Source organism: Meriones unguiculatus, chromosome 19 (genome assembly GCF_030254825.1).
Source record: "Meriones unguiculatus strain TT.TT164.6M chromosome 19, Bangor_MerUng_6.1, whole genome shotgun sequence".
In the NCBI taxonomy this organism is placed as follows: Eukaryota; Metazoa; Chordata; class Mammalia; order Rodentia; family Muridae; genus Meriones; species Meriones unguiculatus.
The window spans coordinates 57,361,126-57,387,443 of record NC_083366.1 but is presented as its reverse complement, the minus strand read 5'-3'; the positions used below and the strand labels follow the sequence as shown (position 1 = coordinate 57,387,443).

Below are 26,318 nucleotides of genomic sequence, written 5' to 3'. Positions count from 1 at the left end.
TGTGAGAGTTAGTGCAATGGAAGTTATACAGGTGAGTTTCTAGGATTCTTTTTTGAAATAAAGTCTGCCCTATTTGTGGGAATTTTAGGACCTAAGCTGCAGAAATATATTGCCGTAAGTAAAAGCATGTGTTCACAGCTCCACAGCTCCAGAGCCTGCTTGTCACGGGAGCTTGACAATCTTAATTAAAGGACAGATAGGTGGAGTCCCAGGTGTGTTCCCCAAAGCCACAGAAATGATTGAAGGGGTGGCTAACAGGGTGTCTTCAAAGTCCTCTCACACTCTCCTCAAACATAATCTCACCGGCTGCACAGACTTGCAGTCTTCACGAAAACATTCAAACCTGTGATACACTGCCCTAACGTGCTAAATAGTCAAATTCCAACATCATTCCACGCCCCCCCCCAAACCTAGAACCTGCAAACCTCAGATAAGAGGACAAATAGTTGCAGTGAGAATTGTATCATCCCACCACTTGACATCTTCCTAAATGACTGAGAGGCACCCAAATTGGAGGTGTAGGCTTTCCTCTTTTGCACATCTTGTTGGATCCATTAGGATTTTGGTGCTGGACAAAACTCTCTACATAAAAGCAGATCTGAAAGAAACTGGAGTGCCTGGCTAAGGACCACAGGGAGGAAGCCTAGGAGGGGGCATCCCGGCTCTCGGGATTTTTTCACTTACATTTCCCAGAGTTTTTCCATAGCCACAATTAAGGACTTTGTTCTTCTCAGGATGTCCCTTTTATACATTTATTGGAAATGTTAAGTAGTCAATCCTGTAACAATTGCTACAAAACTACATCTGACACCAGGGAAAAAAATAGTCTTCATCTCTTGATTTTTGGGCTGTAGCCAGTTTCATAGGGAAAGAGACTCCTGAAACCTCGCCTCTCAAAACTAATGACCAGCTGTGGAAGCACAGAGCTAGAAGCTCTTTTCCCAAAGAGGTTTAAAGACAGCGCGACTTAAGCACCAGTAAAGTCAGTGAACAGTATTTTACTGAAACAGTTCATAACACAGAAAATCTGTCTCAAGTGTACAGCTACTGTCTCACACAATGACAGATGCATTTGCAAAGACTAATATGAATACAATAAATATGGGGTTTACATACTAATTTATACACAGAAACTGCCCCATAGCCATAAAAATTTATATTTAACAGTGCAACATATAATTTACTCATCTGATTTATTTGACAGGTTTCTACTAAACACAACTACCTGGTTTTCATATACATATATAACATATTTGTATGTATATAGATATTCAACCGTCTGTACAGATTCTAAACATAAAACTCCTAAAAGGCACAATTGTCTATACAACATGTACAAAAATGGCCGGAGCTGACACAAAACAACAATTATTGGTCAAAAGTTCATGATTGCACAAAGATTAGTCATGAGTTTATGTCAGAAAAAAATGTGCTTTAAGGAAAGGAGGGTTTAAAAAAAAACCTGTTATTTTAAAAAAATCAATAAAAAATAACCACTAGGTTGCTATGACAAGCCTGTCCTCGTCATCATCGCTGCTCACGTCGCTGAAGTGCACGACGGGCTGCCTGTGGGGCCCCGGCGGCCTCAGAGCCGGCCTGTCTGTGGGGAGCGATGGGGGCCCAGACGTTGCGACCTTCGGTAAAGCGTCGGGTGCGGGCTGCGCCTGCGCAGAGGAGCGCCCGGGCAACGTGTGTCTCGCAGAGGCCGCCTTCTCGGTGTCCATTTTGCTTGGGCCCTCGGGCCTGGCGTGGTCGGCGGAGGGGCCGGGCACTGTTTGGGGGGCTTCCTGAGGGCCCTGGGGTGACCCCTGCGGCGGCTCGGCGCTGTGAGCCTGGCCGGCCGGCGCCTGGGGTTCCAGCCCTTTGCTGGTGGGGGCGGCGGTGGCCTCCGGAGTCCCCGCGGTGCCCATGGCCACCGGGCCGACCGACGGGATCAGGGTGGGCAAGGCGATGTTGAGGATCTGCAGGCCCGGGATGTGCGCCTGCGGGGCGGGGCTGCTCTGCGCAGGCGCGTTGGCCAGGACCTGGAGCCCCACGGCGTTGAGGGCCAGGCCTGGGGGGCGCGCCTGGGGGCCCACGGTCGCGTTGGCCAGGCCCACGATGTTGACGGTTTGGGGCGTGAGCGGCTGCAAGGCCGGGGGACTGAGGTTCTGCAGGCCGGGCACGTGGATTTGGCCGATGGGGATACATGGCACAACACTGCTCAGTTCGGCCACCCCGGCGGGGCAAGGAGTGGTGCCGGAAACCTCGGTGACGGTATCCCCGGGGGTGCCCACGGTTCTGTGGATAACACTCACAGCGGGGATGGTAAGTTGCATTGGCCCGGCCTGAATGGGTACAAAAGTGGAGTAGGTGAGGCCGGCAGGCACCACGTGGATACCCCCTACGGGAACCATGTTGTAGGGGGTCCTCGATTGCTGCTGGGAATGCAAGGGGAGGTGGCTGAACAAGTGTGTCTGAGGGGAGGGCAGGCCTGGAGGTGGTGGCAAGGCTGTTTGCTGCTTCGGTTCTTCTGAGGAAGGAATCCTGGCGGTTGGCTGAGGAGTGAGCTGGGCCACAGCAGGAGGCGGTCTCACAGAGGATGAACCCTAAAAGACAAGAGACAATGAGCCTTGAGCAGAGCCTCCATCACAGCTGAAACACTAGCAGCTCAATCTCCTCTTTCCAGTGAGCCAGGGGTATATGTTTATATTTCACATTTGTTGGCTCGCTAAATGCTTTGATTTTTTTTTTCTTTTTAGAAAATTTCAACAACAAAACCTTCAGTTTTAATTTTCTCCTTACTTCCAGTACCAGAAAAACTTTCTGCATCGTGTTTTGCAATCTGCAAAGCAGTTTCCTGAGTATCGTTGTTTTATACTGAGAAATGAGCAAGGCTGTATTTTTATGCTGATGCTATTTTTCAGGCACCACCAGTACCACTTTATTTTAGAAACTAGGAAATGTTGAGAAATTGCCATATTAGTTGGCTGTGAGCAACAACTCGACTAGAAAAAAAATTTAACCAAAAAACTATTCAGTCATGAAATGAAGAGCTGTTATTAAGACAAAGGTCTGCAGTTGTTCATTTATTTGCTCACTCGTTTGTAAGTTGATGAAATGTTTACTGAAGACAGTTTTCAGGCACTGGTACAGCAGTGTAGAAGACAGGTGAACAGTAGTAAAGAAATGCTGGGGAGGACAAATCTTGCCTATTCTCTCTAAATACTAACTTTTTCTTGATACGATATACATGCATTCATGTGTGTATGTGTGTGTGTGAGTGTATGAGCTGCACTGGTTCATGTAATTTGTATATTAAACTAAAAGGTTAAGTTAGTTTAGGCTAGTATGTAAAATTATAAGCTTTAATTTTTCTCCAGGGAGAAACAACTTTTCCCATTAAGAAATAAGCCCTGTTCAGTACAGAGGAGAGGGAAGAGAATTGTCAGGCAGAGACAATGACTTGTTGGCTAGAAGGCAGCCAGGGAAGAGCATGCAGTGCGCTGCTTCTCGGCTTGGGTGTCTGGCCCTGAGCTCCCTCCTGGAAGGGACCTTTCCCAAGCTATCCCAGCAGTTTGCTCATGCAAACAGCATAAATTCTTGAATCATTTTTGTGTCCTGTTAATTTTGTTATGAAATCTACTCACAAAGCTGTAACCCACCATAGCCACACTAGTAGAAGAACAAGAGTCAACCACTGGACCCCTAAGACTCAGAGTATGGGTTTACAAGTAGTACATATATATTTTATTATGATTTTTAAAAACAGCAAATAAATAAAGGAATATATTTTTAAAAGAGGCACCACAGGTTATAATACAGTATGTGGATTTTTGTGAAGATATTAACAACAAGGCTTTAACAGACATAAATGAATTCTGTCATTGATTTTAACAACAAAAGGCACATACTCATGGTCATAAATGAATTAATTTTTTAATGTATTAGGTTTTCCTTATGGAACAAGAGGAAAAAACAAAAACCAAACAAACCTCCCCCCACTCATCTACCTGTATTGACGCAACGTTCTTTCCAGCTGCAGGGCTTCTCAGGACATCAGATTCAGGGTAGTGCACAGACATCTGGTGGCCGGGAGACCTGCAGGGGACCTCTGGGGACCTGGAATTGTCTGCAGAAGGAGCCAGTTCATGCTCATCTTTTGCAGTGTTCTGCCTGGCTTTTGCTGGCAAGTCTGTCCTGTTGGGGTCAATCTGTGCTGTGCTCAGAACAGTCATCTTGGTGAGTAATGCTCTAGGCAGAATGTCCATTGGGTCTGTGTGTGCCCCTGAGAAGCAACTGGGAACCCTAAGATCCTCCTCCACACTCCCAGGATCCTGAAGGCCACTTCTGGATGGAAGATGCTGTGGGCTGGCTGTGACTGAGGGTGCTGCTGAGAGGCCAGACTCTGCCTGGCTGTCCTCGTCATCATCTTCGTTGTCATTATCATCCTCATCTGCACCATCAGATTCTTCAAGATCATATCCAGAACGCTCATAACCGAATCTTTGCTTTTCATCTGATACAACAACCAAAAGGATTTGTTACAGAATGTTCTACAATTAAACAAACACGATGTTTCCATTTTTAGCAGCTTGGCAGTACTGTGAAGCATACAGAAGATGGGGTCACCCAGAGCATACACCAGAAGAATGACAAGGAGAAGCAGTCAGTCAAGTAGCAGGGGTTCAGAGAAGGACATGAGGGAAAGGGCCATGGTTGGGGTGGTGGGGAAGCACATGAAATGAGCCTTCAAAGAGATGGACAAACAGAGTGTGCGATGTGAAGAAAGGAAGTAAAGCCTTAAATATTATACTTAAAAAACAAATATGACAAAAAGATAGAAAAATCAATGGTTCCTAAGTATTTTCTCTATTTCCCTACTGTCAGGTCCAAAGGGAACTCCATCTCCCCAAATTCCAAAAGGAAGAGGGACAAATGGCTATCTGTGGTGCCTCCTAGCATACCATAGCTACTTTTGAAAAGTCTACCCTAGCTCTTCTTACCTCCTCCCCTACCCTAAACGTCTCCAGCTCATGGGCTTCCCTCCCCCTCATTTCTCATTCTCTCTATAATACTGCCATTTTCAATAGGCTCATCACCCTGTCTGTCTCTTGGCCTCCCTCTCTGTCTTCTCCCAATTCTTGTTCTCCCCCTCTGCTTTGCTCCTGTTTCTCCCATGGCCAGGTCCAGTCTGCTGGGCATGTTCAGTCTATCCCTTTCTCTGATACGGACTTTTGCAGGCACCTTTGGGTCGTCTCTCATATCTACAATAAAAACATTTCCGTTTACCATGGAGTGGTCATGTTGGTTTATATTCCTTATCTTCCTTTCATTAAAGAAATTAACACACACTTTGTGGTATTTGATTTGTTAGTAAAATAAATCTGGACCTTACTGGACACATGTAATTGATCTTTCTCAGTAATAATACTCATTTGATATTTAAAGCCCTCTCATCCCTGGTTGTTGATATATCACCTATGCAGGTGTATGTGGAAGCCAACAGCTTACATAATGAAGTGCTTTCCCCAGTCATTTCTCCATGTTGTTTTTTCAGACAGGGTCTCTCACTGAACCTGAAATTTGTTTCAACTAGACTGGCTTGCTAGTGAACCTCTGGAAAATCTGCCTGTGTCTGCTTGCTGGCTCTGTAGTTACAGGCGTATGCTACTATGTTCAGCTTTTTACATGGGTTCTGGGGATCCGAATGTAAGTCTTCATGCTTGTGCAACAAACGCCACTCACTGAGCCATCTCTATGATCTCTTTTCAAAAATTACTGATGTTTCTTCTTGTTTCTATAAGACTTGACTCATTGTTTTAAACAAAAATGGAGTACTATCTAGAAGTCAATATTAGCATCACTAATCAAGAGGACTCAAGTATTAGTGTCAAAATTCTCACACATTCATGTAGGACTTGGTTAAAAAAACTTTACTATCTAAAACCATGCAAAGTAGAGAGTTGATGTTTAGGGGGGGATATTTACAATATCTACAATATTTTTTTGTCACCAACTCACATGGGGTCAGACCATATATAGTTTAGTTGTGTATGATACATTCCAAGTTTTTATTTATATTAGTTTCAGTGGATTTTGGTCCAAAAAAATTTAACAGAGGATGCTATAAATAATAGATTTTATCCTATGTGTGGTTCTGAGTAGTGGGATGAGATTGTACCTAGCTTGCTCTGTCTTGCCTGGAATAAGGATCAGCCCTTTGTCCAGTGAAGGATGAAGACCAGCCTGCTAACCACGTTGTAGCTTGTCTTAGTAATAAGTTTACAGAATGTTAGGTACTATCAAGCTGCTATGTCACTGTAGTGTCTAATGCTATGGAAAAGACACCCACATCATCCATCTCAGCCCTGGGGCTTTGCACACATCCTTGTACCACAGGAAAAAGTGTGACCACAGTGCAGAAAATATCTGAGAGACACACAACCTAATTTTCATCACTACAGTGTTATTTTTGTCACTATTCCTGTTTATGCATTCCTGTTGCTAATTCTTTACTGTGTCCAATAAAAAAAACAGCGCGCAGGTCTAGCTGAGGCAGCAGGTAGCCACTGAATTCTTGGCAAGTATTACCATGGAAGAAGAGCCCACAAAAACAGGAAAAATCAAATAGAAATAGGCAATAGATTTTTGTTTGTTTCTCCTTGATACAAGGTTTCTCTCTGTAGCCTTGACTATCCCCAAACTCATTCTGTAGACCTGACTGGCCTCAAACACACAAAGATCTACCTGCCTCTGCCTCCCAAGTCCTAGGATTGAAGGCGTGCACTACCACCACACAGCTAAAAATAAATTGTTGCAAAAATAAATTCTTACAGAAAAGTCTTACAGCAATTATGTACCATGACTTTGGAGAATGATTTCTAGGGGACAGAAAGAGTAGACTACATGAGTAGATAAAATGAAGGTAGTCAAAGATAAAACAGGCACAGATGTTTCTTTTTCATTTTTAAGATCCTACTACTATGCTATAAAATAAACAGGACATTAATTCATTGAGTCCTAGTCAGGAGCTATGCTAGAATGAGTGATTTCTGGATAAGTACCTGGGTGCCTCAGAAAGTGGGGAAACAGAGAAGACAGTAAGGAACTGGATAGCCAGAAGAGGCCACTGAAGAGGACGTTTTGAGCAAGTGCTGAATTTCTGCAAAGTTTGGCTAGACTGGATTCTGAAAACTATTGCTCTGTAAACAAAATAGTAGGCCTAACTTTAGACGATAGCTTTTCCCCCACTGAAAGTTCTTCACTGGCGAAGAACTGAAATTTGGGATAGCCAACAGCCCAAATGCAAGGCAGGAATATGTCTGCAAGGAAACAAGCAAGATTGTGTCACTAGGAACAGAATAAGAGAACACTGGCCAAAGGAGTTCTTTGAAAATGGCTGACAGAATCAAACTTGTTTCCAGCCAGGAGTCGCTTGGCAAGACTGTAACAGCTGCCTACAGCATCTAGGCACTGGGAGAAGAGTGCTACGAAGCGCTCATGTGGCTAAGATCTGGGAGGAGCAGCGCCTGGGCGGAGAGGCAATGATCTTCACTTGGACCCTTCTCCCCTCTCTCCATTACAGAAACAAAAGTCTGACCTGCCGAGGTGAAAGCAACAAGCACTGATGACCTCAGGTGCAGGTGACATTTACTGCAGTGGGGAAAAGAAACAGGACAAAACAACCTGACTCCTTGTGGGAAGAACAGGACTATGGCCAAACCTGGGGAGGAGCAGGAAGTCTGAGCCACTAGAGCCCAGGAATCAAGAACACAGGATACACACGTTCGGAGCCCAGGAAAACTAAGGTGTGCACTCTATCTTCACACCCAGTGCCAAGCTGAGGAGCTCTGAAAGACGGCTACCAGGACAGGGAAAGGCAAGAAGGTCCGGAACAGACTGTTTCCAAACAGCAGCCCAAAAGAAGGAGCTTCCATTGAAATACTGAACAGTCACCATTCTTGTAAACAGACCCCACCCAAAGTACAAGGTATGTTTGGAAGAACAGTGAGGAGCCAAGTTAATCCTGGACAATCTGTGCCTACTTGACATCGATGGCACAGCCACAAGGGCATGTCCATTCCAAGCAGGAAAATGATTTATACAACTTCACCATGTAACATAAGACATCAAGCTTTGAACATAAAATCACAAGCCTTACAAAGAAGCAACCCCCAAACAAACACTCTAAAGAAACAAAGCAACCTTGAGGACTACTACTGATTCACAACTAACGAGAGAATTGAAAATAACGATTACTAAAGCATCCAAAACTCTAATGGGAAAAGATGGATAACATGCAATGTCTGATGGCAGTTTCCGTTGAGAGATGGAAACTATGGCATGAGTGACTGGGGCTGGTTGGATACACCACTGATCTGATCCATCACAAGGGTTGAAACAAGCCTGAGAAGTGGAAGACCCGACCTCAAAAACAAAACATTAAGGATATAGCTCAGTGCAAGATTACTTGCCTAGCAAGCAAGCATGAGAGGAACTGGGTTCAATCAGCTCTCACTACCATCTTAAAAACTGAAAAGTAAAACCAAACGTAAAATGCTACACATGAGAAGTACTGCAGTATCAGGGGTAATGAAACTGACAAACTCAAATTCTATGCCCACTAAAAATAACTTTCAAAGATAGAAATGCAAAATTTCTACCAGTGGAGAATCATGGGTGATGGCAAAGATGTGGCTGTTTCTTCCAAAACTGAGATTGGATTTACTGTATGACTTCTAGGCCTCAAACTCCAACTTAAAGTCACACAAAAGTGTTTATAGTATACTCTCCAAGAACAGGAAGCAGCTCAGATATCCTTGGGCTGGTGGGCAATGAGAGTCAGCATGGGGCTTTGGTGGAATACTACTCAGTAATAAAGAGCGAGCGCACCGCTGATCCATAGTGTTGTGAGTCTTCATGCTTCATTAAGTCATAGAGGGAAGACCACAAAACTATATAATTTAAGGTTGGTTTTTATTATTTTTAATTATGTACATGTGTATATATAGTGCATACCTACTGGCCAGAAACTTTGGTCCGCCCTGGAGCTGAAATGGCAGGTAGCTGTGAGCCCCAAGCCCATGTGAGCTGTAGAAACTGAACTTAAATCCTTTAGCAGGGCAGCAAGGGCTCTTAACCACTGTGCCAACCCTCCAGACACCAAAAGCATGTATTTTATTCTGTTGTTCCATGACATTCTAGAAAATGAAGCTAGGTGAGTAGTTGCAAGGGGCTGTATGAAATGGCCCCCAGGATCTGCAGGTGACAGAACTGGATATATGGACACAATAATTCTATACATTTGTCAAAAACCGTAGTGCCATACATACACAGTGAATTATATGGATTACATATAAATTAAACCAGTCAAGGATGACATGGTTAGGTAAGCCCAAAATATAATGCACAGACAACTCAGTAACCATGTGAAGGGGATGGAAAGGAGGATCCTTAACACTAAACCCAGCTGCAACCTGAGTGCACACTGTGAGGCCTGATCCCTGGGAGCAGTACACACACTGAACTGTGACTGCAAATCTGTCTCACTGGGGTGTGGTGAGGACCTCTGAAACTAGTCCAGTCATGCTACAGCTGAACCAATGTGGCCAGCTGTAGATGAGGCCAATTACAGAGGTAGCCCTGGCTTCTCATTCTGTGTAAAGAAAGTCAAATGAAGGAAACAGAAAAAGCAAGGATAAATACCAGGCAGGAAAAAACAAGGCATTTCTACACTTACACACACACACACACACACACACAAATTATGTGTGTGCATGTGTCTATCTGTGCTTGTTTGTGTTTATGTATATACCAACATGCCTAATTCAACCTAGTGAGTGATGTGCAAAGAGGTGACAGTCAAGAGCAGTGAGTACATTAGGCAGCAGCCTGGTCATCGTGGTTTCTAAGTTCTACTCTCCAGCACAAAGGCCCAGGAGTTCTTAGAGAAATGCATAACTCTGGAGCTGGAACCTCTTGGGGTGTTTCCTGAAGAAAGGAACTGCTTAGAAAAGAAGATCAGACTGGATTAGACCTGGAGGACTCTTACTATCTAGGGTCAATGCTGGAGCCCGGCAAGAAACTGCTTAACCAAAGGATAACTCAAGGAATATAGTGTGTTCTGAGTCCACAGATACAGGGAGCAAGACAAAGACAATAACGCCATGGAAGAGCTCAGTTAGTAACTCACCACAGCAACACCACTGACAGATTAGCACTAAGCAGGGTATGCATGGCTTCAGGACTTAATTGGGAAAAACAATGAAGCTTACAGAGGCCAACTTAGCCTAGGGATAAGGGCCACCATGACATCATGTGTCCTTTGACACATGCCTTGTCTCCTTCCAAATAATGCACAACTGTGATCCAATCTGAAAATACAAACTGAAAACTATTCTTCAAGGTAAACAATACTCATGCCAAGGTCACAAGAGGAAAATAGAATAGGCACATTATGGGAGCCACAGAAGTGATAGCATGACATGATATAGGCCCTGGGATAGAGGGCATGTACCAGAGGTCCTGTGTAACATGAACAAGGGCTTTATTTCAGTCAATAATCATGAGCTGAGGCACACTCCAGGGCCCAAAGTCTTCTATGGGCATGTGAGGCTACCATGAGGTGAAGCTGGGTAAAAAGTGTTCAGGGACTCTCCATGCTAGTTTTTTAATTCTTCCATATGATAGGAAATACATTAAAAAAAAAAACCCATCAGTATTTCTGGGTCTTGATTTTGTGTCTCATAAACCTGACAATATGCTCTTCTATAAACCCAGTGTCACAGCAAGACTTCTCTGGTATTTTCCCACAGCTAAATAGGACTCAGATGGTGAAAGCAGCTCTAACTCTTCTACTGATTAATTTAGAGGCATTGAAAATTATGGTATGTACCATAACCTAGATGCATGCTTTACGTGTTTTTACTATCCCAAAGTGTTCTTTCTCCTTTTGCATTTCTTACCCAATTCTACATGTGAAAGCGAAATGGCTCTACTCTCATTCCATCATCTATACTGGTAGAGAACCTAGCTTAGCACTACATACAAGCCAACACCACCTGATCATAATTAAGAATTAGAGCAAACAAAAAATGCAGTTAATGAGGTTTAGTGTTGTACTATAGCTCACAAGTGTCAGAGTCAAGATTCAATCCACAATGTCTGTGCTAAACACTTCCATTCAGCCATATTTAAAACTGACTACAGAATGATCTGAAAGGTCAACAATAGATTATAGTCATTAAGCTAGCTTATTAAAGATACACATGAGCTCCTTGTTTATATGCAGACACATTAAAAGCTTCATATAATTATTTGATTATGCATACTGGACTATATGAAACACATTCCCCAAGGAGAGTGTAAACTAATAATAGAACTTAATTTCATAATAATGCTACATCTTCCTAACTGCCAAAGTTTGTCAGGGTTAGTTGTTAACCACAAGATGGCTGCTCTGAATTTTCTTCCTAGAAAGAGCCACAAGCCTGCAATATAGAGAGAACCCAAAGAGAGGCTGCCATTCTTTTCTGACAGCTCTTTCTCAGGGTATGGAGAGAATGGTGTTTTTTTTTTTTTTTTTTTGAATTGGTGTCTGGAATTTCCCAAAGGGAAGACCACTGTCAAAGTTTTGGGAATCTACAAATAAATAGTGGATCATCTCCAATTTGTCAATCCAGGCCAATATTTCAGAACAAAAGAAAAATCATAGGGTGGGTAACATATACAAGCAGAAGATTACAGGCTTCTAGAGATATGTGAACAAAGCTTGAAGAGCCTCAAACAGCCAGACCACAGGGATAATTCCACCAAGTGCAGCTTGGTTGGATGTGGGGGTATTTCTAGGATATGTGTGGCCATAAAACTAAGAAAAGGCACCCAACAACTATTAGCCTCTCAGACATCCTTGGTTTGGGGACGGGCCTTGTACGTGGCACCTGAACCTTATCAGTGAGCCCAATCCTGTTTTATATAGGTAATCACAGATGCTATGATTTCAAGAAGACAGTTGCCAGGTCACATCCTGAAAACGGTTTCACAACAGGACTCTAAACAGCCTGGCTGGCTCTGCTTTACCCTGATTCATGCTGGTTAAGAGGCCAGCTTGAAGCCTGCTGGCATGAATCAGAGGTTGGGTCCACAGAAGTGCCGGTGGTTTTTTTGTTTTTGTTTTGTTTTGTTCCTTTTTAATTAAAAAATGTTTTGAAAGACTTATTTTTTATGTGTATGAGTGTTCTGCCTGCATTATGTATGTATAGTACATGTACACAGTGCTGGTGGAGGCCAGAAGAGGCCTTACCATCCCTGAAGCTGAATTTACAGAGGTAAGCCACCGTGTGGGTGCTCCACAGGAGCGGTAAGTGTTCTTTATTGCTGAGCCACCTTTCTAGTCTGTTTGTAGCTTTTATCAGTATGCCAAGAGGACAGAGATTGACCACTTCCCCCAAAACTCCCCAAATTGCTTGTTCTATTTAACATAGTAACTATGGCTTCACTGCCTTTTCTTATACGGAAAACTTTGTGGGGACACAGCCTGGCTTGTTTGTAAGATGCAGTACGACTGGAATTTGCTAACGGTGACCTATAATAGAGAATATATGGCGAGGCGTGCCTGAATTATTTACTACCCAGTTCTTTACAGAAAAAGGTAGCTGGTGGGTCGTTGTTTGTATCATTTTACCACGTCGAAAGCAAATCACCATGCTATGGCAGTTAATAGCTAGCTTACCTTACACAGGAAGTTAGGAAGCTCAGATGGCTAGAAAGCTTCAAAGCCAGCATGTGAGCCCTGTTCTCCTGTCACTAATCCAGTATGATGTACTCCTTCTTCCTTTCATACTGCAACTATTACTTCTTTTAGTGTGTACAACATAGACTAATACCCCGGGAAGATAAATGCTATGTAGCCTTATCCTCTGTAGCCATTAGAGGCTGTAGAAAAGACATAAGATATCCATGTTTGCTTAACAAATTCATAAATAAATGGCTCCTAAAAGCTCTATGCAATTTGTTCCTCTAGACACATTCTCCATTCATTGTAAATGTTTCTAACATACAACACAATTTTTAGATCACAAAAATTATTTCTTTTTTGCATATGCAATTTAACTCAGGAGGGAAAAGGGAAACTTTTAATGTAGCAGTGTGTGTGTGTGTGTGTGTGTGTTTTCCAAAAGGAGTGCTCATTTATAAGCTTGTAACAAGACTTTCCTAAGTTTATTTGTAGAAACAGCCTTCTTCCCAAAGCTGCCTGGATGAGCCATACTCTGCCCCCACTGCTGCCAGACAGTGACACCTGCTGGAGGAGCTGGAGCCACAGAGAAAGCAACAGCCCCACGGATGAGCGCCCCCCCCCCCAGCTGTGTTACTAAAGCTAGTCTGGTTTTGTTTCCCTCCTGGGTTAGGAAACACTAGATTGAAAGCCAAACAACAGCAACCAGGGGGAGATTTTTTTTTTGTAAAGCTTGTGAATAATACTTCTATTTCAATTATGAAAACAACCTATATGAACACAGTGGGCCAGAACTGCAGATCTGTTAGCTTTAGGCAATAAACCAAGAGACCACCCTTGCTGTGTTGTTCATAAATAATTGCTATCAACACTGAATTAAGTATACATTTAAGGGCCATTATGGTTTCATATTCTACAAAGGAACTTTTTTGAAAAGTAATGGATGTTTGTGTTAGAATTCTGGTGCTGGCAGCTTATGGGCCTTACTTAGACAGAAAATATTGCTAGAACTTTTCTAAAATTCACTAATTGTTTCTAAGGGTAAACACAGCCTTTCAAACCTGTGGTGTGACTCATTATCTCATGCATACAGGTCAGTACTTAAAATTCCACTGAGAAGCACAGTCCTCCCTGCACTTGCCCTTTGAGGCTGTGTCCGTGGTGGCAGCTGGGGGCACACATTAACATTCTTTGTGTTGAGGTCTAGCACTCTGTTGATGAAAACATTCTTTGGATCAAAGGCTGAAAAGCAAATTGCTGGTGGCATGATTTTTGACACAAAGGTGCAAACGAAGGTATATATTCCTTATTACCTCAAAACACAAGGGAAGAATTCCTAAGGCTACGTAATTTTATGTGGCAAGAATACACATATGTACAGTGTGAGGGCTTGAAAAGACCCAACTTTACATGAGCATATACAACAATCATAGCTTACACTGTTAATTTTAAGTTAAGTAGGAACAACTTCTACATTTTGAATGTTCAAATTATAATGGCTGGTGTATAGAAATGCATATTCAACCCTGCTTACCCCCCTCCCTTGAGTTGGCCCTGCTGGGAATGAGACCACGACCCCCGCACCAGAGGATGGATGAGGAAAGCCACAAAGCTCACCTCTGCAGGTAAGAACCACAGAGCTCAGGAATCTCTGGCCTTACCCCATGTTTCCTCTGACCTTCCCTGAACACACTCTGTCAGTGGGAAATGTGCACAAGAAAATATCAGCTAACATTTTGGACAGCGCTGCTGCACAGCAGAAAACAGCTGTAACATCTGCGGCATGATCTGAAGAGACTAAAGATTAACACCTTGGAGACAGTGACGCTGAGCTGGAATAAATGGAGAGAAGAACCTTCGGTGAAAACTACGCAGGGCCTGGATTGCTGCTACTGCAGAGCTCAGCTTGCAGCACCCAGGTCAAGCAGCTCACCTGTAACTCTAGCTCTAGGGGTTCAATATTTTTTTCTGGCCTCTACAAGCAGTGCTTGCACATGCAGAGACCCACACTCTGACAAACATGCACACATATATTCTAAAACAATAAAAAGATCTCCACAACACACAAGACAATTGTACAGGAAGAGCTACATGAAAGCATATTTAAAACCTCAAAGTTTTCCCACAAAGCAGTGCAGCTGACCACTGAGCACACTATTAGCAGATATGGCCTTGTGAGAATAGGTGTGGGCTTGTTAAAGTAAGTGTGTCACTGGGGTGGGGGGAGGCTTTTAGGTCTCCTATGCCCAAGCTACTTCCACTGTGGCACAGTCTCTCTTCCTGCTGCCTTCAGATCAGGATGCAGAACTCTCGGCTGCTTCTCCAGCACGTCTGCCTGCATGCTGCCATGCTTCCCGCCATGATAATAATGAACTAGACCTCTGAACTTGTAGCCAGCCCCACATTACATGTTTCCTTTTATAGGAGTTGCCGTGGCCATGGTATCTCTTACAGCAACAGAACCCTGGGTTACTTCAGATTTCCAGTTTTCACTGAGCTGATCCTGATGTCTCAGAGTAGAAACAGGTCTAAGGCAGGACAGAGGCCTCTAAGGCTGAAGGGTAGATTGGCGGTTCGGCATGTGCCTAGCCTATGTGAAGGCCCGAGTTCCATCTCTAGTACTGGAGTGACGAAAAGACACCAGAACCACAGCCTGGGAACAGCGAGGGAGTGCATGGCAGTGACTGTGATGGCGGCCAGGTGAGCCTTTCTGAGCTACTCATTATCTCTCCACTGCACAGACAAGGACAAGTGTGAGCCCTTCTATCCTCGGGGAGCTCTTGGTCCCCCGGCTGAGATGTCGGGGATGGATGGCGAGGGCGCCTAGAGTATGCCAGCAGTAAAGCAGGGTGACGCCAGCCCTCCACAGTCATCGGGAAATGTCCTGGGATGGGGCTGGATAACTCAAGCCTTCTAGACAAGCGGCTTTGGGGGCCAAGGTCCCACACGTGGAGGAAAGAAGAGGGGTCAGGAATTTCTGAGGATGTTAACAGGCAGGGAAAGGCTGACAGATGTGGAGTGCCATGCAGGGAATTCAGAGGGGGAAGCAAGCATTTGAGATTTATATTTGATTTAACATTGATATGATCCTTGCCATCCTTGAGGTCTCTGCTGCGGGCAGTGAAAACCAACTAGTTCACGCTTTCATGCCTGAAGGTCAATGTTTGTTAGAAATCCTTTGTTAGGGCTTTTATTCTATATAGTTAAAATTACGTATGTTGTCTCTTTAACAATGTCTGTTTTGGTTTGCTTTTGTTTTTTTATGTCAACTGAAGCCCTTACAGTCTCTTCAGACCCATGTATCCTGCAGACTTGCTTAAATCTTACATAATTTTATTTTCTCAATTGCTCTAAAAATATGGAGGCAAAGGTTATCTGCTCTTCATCTGCGGCCCTGGGGTTTTCCTTACTGGGGGTAGTGATGATGCTGGTAGCTGGGGCTGCTGTTTTGGCTTAAGCCTGTCCGGCGCAGTAGTCATTAACATGGCAGAGCGAACCCCGAGTGCCGGGTGCTTTTAACAGAGCACCTCAGGGCATCAGATCCCTTACTGTGACAGATACATCTCCCCTCTTGGCGGGAAGCAGATCTGGTGTCCTTTGGTGACTCCCAATTCTATATGTAAATGCATACATTCATAAAAGTTAATTTGGAATCTTGTTCTTTATGAAATTAGGGAGTACTTTTTCCCACAGAATGAACTGTGAGAAAAGCCAAGCCCTCACTTGACCAGCTTTGACTCTTCCAGGCTTGTCCAGAGGAAAAAAATTTCCTTGTAGGAGTTACTGAAAAATAATGAAAATATGTCATAGAGGAGACTATTACCATAGATGTAATAGGCAGAGACTTAAGACTTCTGGTACTCTGACCCAATGGTCAAAACCCAACAAATTAATAAACACACACTACTATCACCTTGGCAAGGTGCAGAGGCGAATCTGCAGAAAGTGAACGAAAGACTGGAGGAGATGACCTATGGGAGTGGACGATGACAGAGGCCGCAGCCCTGGGAAACACCTACAAAGGCTAGAGAGATGGAGGAGCCAGCCGAGGATACGGAGAAAGGATATGCGCCATACTCCAGGCTGCGGGCAGACTAAAATCTGCACCGCCTCCAGACAAACTGCCCTACGCTGAAAGTGCCTACGTCCCGCTCACCAAACATTCAGAAACCTGACAAGCAAAGTGTCAGTCTATAGGGCTAAAGAGATTTCTCGCTAGGTCAGAGAGCTTCCTACGCAAGCATGAGGAGAGGTGTTCAGATCCCAGAGCCCATATAAGAAGCCGGATGTGCTTAGTTTCTCTTGTCAACTTAATACAGGTTAGGGGAGTCTGGGCAAAAGGAACCTCAACTGAGAAAAGTGCCTCCATCAGACTGGGCTGTAGCAAGCCTGGGGGCATTTTCTTGATTAATGACTGATGCGGGAGAGTTCAGTCTACTGTGGGTGCTACCACCCCTGGGAAAGAGGTTCAACGCTGTGTAAGAAAACAGGCTGAACAAGCCACGGGGAGCAAGGCAGTAAGAGGCTGCAATTCCACCCTCCTGGTTTCTCTCTTGAACTCCTGCCTTGAGTTTTATGATGGACTATAAGCTGTAAATCTGAAATAAACCATTTCTTCCCCAAGTTACTTTTGGTCAGTGTTTTATCACAGCAATATAAACCTAACTAGGCCAACCAAGCGTGCATGGTGTTACATGTATAACAAGGGTTACAGATATAACGCCTTGTATCATTTGGAGAAAGGGGTGGAGACAAGAGGATGGCCAGGACTTGTTGGATGACAGGTTCCGTGAGACCCCGACTCAAGGAAATAAGGCAGGAAGTAACAGAGCAGCGCTTTTTACTTCTTCTCTTAACTTCCCACAAACATACACAGGTCCATGTACCAGACCCAGCCTGTGCCTCCATGCATGCAGGTCCCATCTGTAACTAGCATCTTAATGGAGTGAAAGGTCTGTAGAAAGAATAATGAGAGCAAGCATCACTCATTAAGAAAACAGTTAGCCAGGCGGGGGTGGCGCAGGCCTTTGGTCCCAGCACTTGAAAGGCAGAAGAAGAAAGATCTCTGAGTTCAAGGCCAGCCTGATTGCAGAGTGAGTTCTAGGACTGCCCAGGCTACACAGAGAAAGCCTGTCTCAAAAAGAGAAAGAGAGAGAGAGGAGAAGAACAACAACAACAACAACAAAAACTATTATAGTCCAATTGGGCTAACAGGAAAATTCAGACAATGATATACTAAAGAGGTAGGGGGAATGGCAGGTACCTTTTAGAAAATAATTTAAGAACAGATACTATGCTATGTATCTACAAACAATGTGCTATTTTTCCCACATATTAAAAATACCAGCATGAAGAAAACCACATACTGCTCACTAATATAGCACATATAATAAATGAATCAAAGGGAAAACCTACATGCTGTGATGGAGGAAGGGGAGAGGCTGGAATGAATCAAGGGAGAATGTGGTGCTTTCAAAAAGATTCATGGAATATATGAGAAGGATGAACTAGATGTGAGGAAATGTTTATAATCACCATGAGCACATATGCATTTAAAATATTTATAATCACCATCTCGGGCAAACACATGTATGTATTTAAAAATATTTTTAAATGAAAAGAGAACAGTAGAAAAACTAAAATCAATTGTTTACAACAACCTCTTATTGCATTTAAATCTACACTGTTAGTGTACAATGAAGCAAAAGGGAGGATTGTATTCTGTTGTCCCAGTAAGAGGCCTCCCATGTGACTCCGCACTCAGGATCTGCACACTATGCTTTGCCACTTGACCAAAGCAGACAAGACTAAGTAGGCTTCCCGTGAATGTGGTCATCTAAAAGCATAAACTGAAAAGGGCCAACGTCAATGAAGCTTGTTTTATCTTAACAGGGAGCCAGCCTATAAACTACGACTCAGAACCTAAGGGCAGCTTTGGAACAAGAGGAAAAATACAAATGTGAGCTGGGGGGTGTGGAGTGGGCTGGCAAGTTGGTCCTCCTTTAACAGACAACTCTTGGGACCTTGGTTCTCTGCAGATTTAGGATGTGTGGGCCAGCTTCCCTCCGGTCCTCACAGGAACCTGCCCATGTTAGCCCAGTTTCCTACAGCTCATCCTGAAGGGAGATGCGGCAGTGTGCCTGATGGCAGAATGGCTCCTTACAGCCTGCACTTTGCACCCTCTCCAGTCAGTGGCTGGTAAATACCCTCACTCAAGCCCTTACACAGTCTCCCTAGCTTTTTTGTTAATAATTATTTTTATTTTTATTAATTACAGGTCATTCACTTTGTATTCCCCCCTGTATCTCCCTCCCTCCTCCCCTCCCAATCCCACCCTCTCTCTTCCCTACCCCTGTCCCTCTCCCAGTCCACTGAAAAGGGAGGTCCTCCTCCCCTTCCCTCTGATCCTAGTCTATCAGGTCTCATCAGGAGTGGCTACATTGTCTTCTTCTCTGGCCTGGTAAGGCTGCTCCCCGCTCAGGAGGAAGTGATCAAAGAGCAAGCCAATCAGTTCATGTCAGAGACAGTCCCTGTCCCCATTACTATGGAGGCCACTTGGACACTGAACTGCCACAGGCTACCTCTGTGCATAGGGTTCCAGGCCTGACACAGGGGTCTTTTCCATGAGTGGTTCTTGGCTGGAGTATCAGTTTCAGAAAAGACCCCTGTGTCCAGACTTTTTGGATCTGTTGCTGTCCTTGTGGAGCTCCTGTCCTCTCCAGGTCTCACTATCTCCCACTTCTTTCGTAAGATTTCCTGCCCAAAGTTTGGCTATGAGTCTCCGCATCTGCCTCAATATCCTGCAGGGTAGAGCCTTTCAGAGGCCCTCTGTGGTAGGCTCCTGTCCTGTTTCCTGTTTTTTCCCTTCTCCGATGTCCATCCTCTTTGCCATTCTGAAAAGGGATTGAGCATCTTAGCCAGAGTCCTTCTTCCTGATTAGCTTCCTTAGGTATACAGATTTTGGTATGATTATCCTATATTATAGGCCTAATACCCACTAATGATTGAGTATATAATGTGTGTGTCTTCCTGCTTCTGGGATACCTCACTCAGGATGATCTTTTCAGAGACTGGGTTTCCCTGTTGGTAAACTCCCTAGCTTTTTACACTGGAAGAGCTCTTACTACCTGAGACCAAGTCAATGTTCTTGCGTACTTAGAAATTAATTCCGGATGATTCATTCAGTGAATTACTGGTTGAAAAGTCATATTAAATGAGGTGATAAGTTCTTGAGTTAAAAAAACAAAATCTATAAAAATATGCTTCTATACTCTGGTCAGGATACACCAAAACGCTTGTCTTCCCTAAAAAATAAACACTTTAGTTAACAATATTAAGGGGAAAAAAAGAAAAATATTTTTAAACAATAAATGTTTCAACAAGTAAAATGTCTTATCCTCAAATGGGTACAGTGCCCCTTTCTTGTTCTTCTCCCTGGGGAAGCACCGGGCATAGAGACTGTAGCCAGCCCCAGAGCTTCCTGGGCAGGTACTCCACCACCGAGCCACACTTCTCGCTTCTGCCAGCACAGGAGCTATGCTGCCCTCCGGGCAATGAGCTCAGTGCTTCCGAGACGGCAACAGCTGGGCAGTGGGCTGTGTTCACTGCTGGAGACTGGGAAGCATGGGATAATAATACAACGCAGAGAACGGGGCAGAGATTTTCAGAGGGGACCCTTAAGAACTGGGAGGTCACGGAAGGAAAATGTTTTGTGGCGAGAGCCATGCAAGGGAAAGTCAGACTGGGTTTCAGGATAGCTGTGGGTTCTGTTGTGCCTTAAAAACAGTAATGTGAAAGTAAAAGTACTACAATTTCTGCATCCATTCCTCAACTGAAGGACATCTGGGTTGTTTCCAGGTTCTGGCTAATACAAATAAAGCTGCTACAAACATGGCTGAGCATATGTCCTTGTTGTGTACTTGAGTATCTTTTGGATATATGCCTAGGAGTGGTATAGCTGGATCTTGAGGAAGCACTATTCCTAATTGTCTGAGAAAGCGCCAAATTGATTTCCAAAGTGGTTGTAAAAGTTTGCATTCCCACCAGCAATGGAGGAGGGTTCCCCTCTCTCCACAACCTCTCTAGCATGCGTTATCTCTTGAGTTTTTGATCTTAGCCATTCTGATGGGTGTAAGGTGAAATCTCAGGGTTGTTTTGATTTGCATCTCTCTGATGGCTAAGGACTAAGAATGAGCAATTCTTTAAGTGTTTCTCTGCCATTCTGTATTCCTCTACAGAGAATTCTCTGTTTAGCTCTGCACCCCATTTTTTAATCGGATTGCTTGATTTGTTGCTTTTTAACTTCTTTAGTTCTTTATATTTCTGGGTATCAGCCCTCTGTCAGATATAGGGTTGGTGAAGATCCTTTCCCAGTCTGTAGGCTGTCATTTTGTTCTGACAACAGTATCTTTTGCTTTACAGAAGCTTTCAGTTTCATGAGATCCTATTTATTTATTGTTGATCTTAGAGCCTGGTACTTTTACACAATGGAATACTACTCACCAATTAAAAACAAGGAAATCATGAAATTTGCAGGCAAATGGTGGGACCTAGAAAAGATCATCCTGAATGAGGTCTCCCCAAAGCAGAAAGACACACATGGTATATACTCACTTATATAAACCTATAAGATAGGATAAACATACTGAAATCTATACACCTAAAGAAGATAAACAAGAAAGAGACTCGGAGTAAGATGATCAATCCTCACTTAGAAAGACAAATGGGATGGACACTGGATGTAGGAGAAAACAAGCAACAGGACAGGAGCCTACCACAGAGGGCCTCTGAAAGACTCTACCTAGCAGTTTATCAAAGCAGATACTAAGACGCATAACCAAACCTTCGGCAGAGTGCAGGGAATCATAAGAAAGAATGGGGAGTTAATATGACTTGGAAAGGACAGAAGCTCCACAAGGACCAAATATATCTGGGCACAGGGGTCTTTTATGAGTCTGTTTCTCCAACCAAGGACTATGTATGGATATAACCTAGAACCTCTGCTTGGATATAGCCCATGGTAGCTCAGGATCCAAGTGGGTACCCTAGTAAGAGGAACAGGGACTATTTCTGACATGAACTCAATGGTGCGCTCTTTGACCTCCCCCCTGCCCCCTGAAGGAGGAGCAGCCCTGCTAGGCTACAAAGGAGGACTTTGCAGCCAGTCCTGAAGATACCTGATAAACCAGGGTCAGATGAAAGGGGAGGAGGTCCTCCCCTACCAGTGGACTTGGAAAGGGGCAAGGAGGAAATGAAAGAGGGAGGGTGGGATTGGGAGGGAATGAGGGAGCGGGATACAGCTGGGATACAGAGTTAATAAACTGTAACTATAAGATTAAAAAAAAAGAAATTGGAAGATGTCAATCAAATGTATACTGAAGATGGGCTAAGAAGTTGATAAGTAGATATTCAGTCATATCTTGGGGAATATCTTGGGGAAATTAAGAGTGGGGAGTTAGAATTGAATATGACCAAAACTTATTATATGAAATTCTCAAAAGATTAATAAAATATTTTTAAAAGATGAAAAACAAAACAAAACAAAAAAACAGTAATGTGACCGATGTAGCCAGGGCAGGGGTGAGGCAGTAGGGTGGGAGGGCTGAGCACAGGAAGAGGGTCCTCCACATTCAAGTCTGAGCCTGGGTGACAACTAGAAAAGGAAGTGAGGAAGTAGATAGCATTTTGAGGCTTCTTGGGTGATTTGCACTTCCGAACAGTAAAGGCAAACCAATTCAAAACTTTGGCCAAGGACTAGTGTGACCAGACACATGCTTCCAGAAGGCTAAGTAAGCATTTAAGTTTTGTAGGTGAAGTCTTCCATAGTATGGCAGGAGAAGCAGGTAGAAACTGGAGATGAAAACAATGACCAGGAATCCACAGGACAAATAAATTAAAAAACAAAACAACACAACAAGACCGGAGCAGCATCAAGTGGGCTGGGAAAAGCAGCATGTGTGCAAACTCGGTGGCGTGCTGTAATCAGCATTCAGAAAAACGCTCGCTGAAGGCTTACCTGATTCTTCTGTGTCTTGCTCGTCTATTACACCCACCAAGATGCCTAAATCCACACACTTCTTGCTATGTGCCTTGGACTTCATGTGTTTTGTCAGATTTCCTTAAGGGAAAAAAGTATTTATTAAACTTCTGTACTGGGATTCTGCTATTGCATTTGTCAGCTCTGGAAATTTTTATTCGTACTTTAAGCAAACAGCTACACAGCAGTTAGTTCCAACAACTAAAAGTGTATAAAAGAAAACACTGGTGTTTATAGTGAGTTGCAATGACCTTCATTTCATGTTTACTAGTGATAGCGAGCATTTTGTCTTCAAGTTTGCCCCGTCTACTCTGAGGGTTGCTGCTTTTGCCCTTTGGGGTCTAGTCTCCAGTTCTTATTCCGTAAGAGTAGGCACACTCCACATCTCTTTCAGGGCGCACTCTGACCTGTAGTTGCTGGAATGTAACTTATCCACTAGTTGTGCTTGCTGCCTTGTTCTCACAGTAGTTCACTGCCCTGTATGTCTTTTCACTTGAAGTCTGTCTTCAGTAATATGGTGTTCCATGGAGTCCTAAGCATCCCAGCTTGTAGACGCATCTCTAGAACAGCTTTCTGCTTGAGACCTTAACAATTTCATTAATCTCAGGACAATTTCTAATTGCTTATTTCCCATATGGCCCAACATCAATGGAAAGGAGGATCAGATGGACTTCAGAAGCCCTTACAGGCGTTACAATCCCAGACCCATTGGCATAAATATTGCCATGACTCCCCTACGATGTTTTAAGGCTCTCCCTACCATGCTAGTTTTTAGGTTCTGCTTTATTTCTGGTACCTGGGGACCTGCAGTTTTAAAGTCTGAACTAGTTATGACTGTTCTGGGTTGCTTTTTGGCATCATAAGCAGCATAGTGTGTGGCACAGGAGACAGAACCTGCTCGGCACTTTCGCAACATGCACTGAGCAGATGTGTCTGGAGCAGCTCTAGCCTATCTGCTATGTCAGCTGACACGCCCACCTGTGTGACTGTCTCTGGCTCAAAGGGCACACCTGCCTGGAGTGGCCATGGGTGACAGCAAGCAGCTCAGAGTCTTCTGGGAACCCCACTCGTCCTGAGTGGATTACACTCGTCCCCAAACCACTGCCAACAAGGGCACATCTCTTTTGAGAGGCAGAGAACAAAATTTAAATACTGACTTTGGAGGGCAGGAACAAATTAGAAATGCTTAAAATGTTGGACCGCTTGTGCTAACTGTTGGGCTTGCTTTGCACGAGAAGCCCATGTCCATCTGTTGGCTTGAAGCAGCTTCAAGTCCTTGATAAATGCATCGTCTGTGAAGCTGCTCCCAGCTGGATATGGCAGCACGAACTGCTGTACTCTTGTCAGCACCCCAAAGCCAAGTGCTTCAGAAGTCCGAGCCTAAGATGCTTCTGCAGCATGTGATCACTAAGAGGCGTTGGCTGCTGGCTGCTGCCAGGTGCATCCCACAGATAACACCGGGCTTCATGGTCTGCCTGTGGCTGACATTTACAGTACACTGAAAAAACATGGCAGAATGTTAAGAGTCCTTAAGATACACAGGGCAAAATGGTGTTTGTTATATAAATATCTTCTGTAAGAGCTTCAAAGTTCACATTAAAAAGTAAGTAAATAAATAAACAAATGGTTAAAAGCCACCTTGCTGTGCCCGAGAGCTCCATTTGTAAGTCAAAATGCTTTCATAGAAGTAACAAACTTCTTAAGACAAATAAAAGCCTCACTGGCCACTCACTGTCAAGGGAAGGTCTGTGTGAAGAAACTAATATTCAACTGTGTCTGGGTGAACTTGGGAATTGAAGTTTTTAATATATGTGTTTCCTCACAGTTCAATTTATTACTTACTATCAATCAATTCCTTAGTTGTTTTTTTTGTTTTTGTTTTTTTTTTTAACTCTGCATTTACATGTATAGGATGTACTCATTTCACACTATTCCTCGATCTCCTTAGGATCAGTGCTATGTATGTGATAACGGCTTGTGATTCGGTTAGCCTTTTAAACATGCTCCTGTTCTCATGCCCCAAGTTAACATATCCTCTTAAATTACAGTGTCACACCAGGGAAGGAGCAATAACTTGGTTAAAAGCTCCGTTTCCAGGCAATACTGAAGAACCGCCCTGACCACTGCCTCCTTGCTCCACCTCCAGGGGAAGGAGGGACTTCCTACATCACTAGCAAAATGCCTGTGACTGAGGATGCCTCTCACCCTGGGCTTGCCTGAAACTCTGCACAGCTGCTCAACGCTTTCTGAAGAGCACTGGTTTCTCTATGATCTTTTCGCAGACACACTGATGTCTGAACTAATATAAAGGTACTCAGTTGCGACAGCTGTAACTTTCTTTAAATTCCAATAAGTCCAAGGCAAAAATGCAGCAGAACTGGCTAAAGAGATGGTTCATCTTTACCAAAGAACTAAAAAGACAACCAGTACAATGAAGGCAAACATGAACTCAAAAGAAACACAGATAGTTATAATAAAACGATCATGTTTTTTACGGACACTGCTTTTTAAGTCAGGTAAACCCCATGATTAGACTGCTTTGCTGAAGAAAGTCCTACTTTGTTTAGGATAGTGTACAAAACTGCCATCTTTAATGACTTGTTACATAGTGATCCGTGAACAAGGAGCAAATGTTTTGTAATGGTGTACCCACTCTGCACAACAGGAAACCTGTGAAGGGTAAAATTACTTTATTATGAGGGCTTATACCTTAAATAAACACAAAACAGAAGCATGCTAAATAGTTTTAAACGAAGTTCTAAGAAACCATTAAAAAATTTAGTAGTAAAAATGTTTAAAAAATTTAAATCTGAAATTTAATATAATTTGGGTTAAAGTTTATCAAAAAAGATAGCTATTTATGGGTAAAATCAGACAATAAAATGAGTGAGTATGAAATTTTATTCCGATTATTATTTAAAATCTTTCTTGAATCTTTTTGAACTCAGATGAATTTACTTGTGATCATTAAAAATATATATATATTTTTTTCTTCTTCGGCCCCAAAGTATTTTGAAAATGTTAGTCTCTGTTATGGAACTACAATTCAGAGAGTAAAATTTAAGAAGAAACAGTTGCTGCTTTTAAAATGCTACTTTTACTTATGTATATTCCAGAACCCTGTATTTAAAAATATTTTCCTTAAAGGGCCTAGAAACATAAAGAACAAACACTACAACGCTGGCAAGATGTAACTTAGTCTATGGAAGCTATTTATCCTTGGCCAAAGACTGCACAAAGCTGGACCCTGGCTTTCCTGTGGACGGGCACACAGGACGGCCACAGCGATAAGCACCTCATACCTTTCGTCTTGAAGGAGAAGTTACAGTACGTGCAGTGGTAGGGGCGAACATCCGTGTGGGTTCGTATGTGTTTCTTTAACATACTGGGCTTCTTACAACGTATTCCACATTCTTCACAAATGTACTTTCCTCTTCCCCTGCCTCGGACATATACATAATCCTCATTTGACTTGTATCTAATATAAAGGGGAAAGAAAGCAAACAGAGACACTGAGTATTATGTCTTTGAGAAAATATTGATTAAAATTCAACCCAAAAATAAAAA

General features: G+C 43.4%; 1 protein-coding gene across 5 annotated transcripts in view; it reads right to left on the bottom strand.

Moving 5' to 3' along the window:
* Positions 1–978: 978 nt before the first annotated feature.
* Hivep1 (HIVEP zinc finger 1) overlaps positions 979–26,318 on the bottom strand; it is a 130,233-nt gene continuing 104,893 nt past the window's right edge. For all 5 annotated transcript variants that reach the window (XM_060372643.1, XM_060372641.1, XM_060372642.1 and 2 more), the window contains 4 exons: positions 26,054–26,229; positions 22,731–22,832; positions 3,993–4,498; positions 979–2,588 (listed from right to left, as the gene is read on the bottom strand). In XM_060372643.1, the coding sequence (XP_060228626.1) occupies positions 1,497–2,588; positions 3,993–4,498; positions 22,731–22,832; positions 26,054–26,229 (1,876 nt within the window). In that variant the 3' untranslated portion in view covers positions 979–1,496. The remainder of the gene's footprint in view (positions 2,589–3,992; positions 4,499–22,730; positions 22,833–26,053; positions 26,230–26,318) is intronic.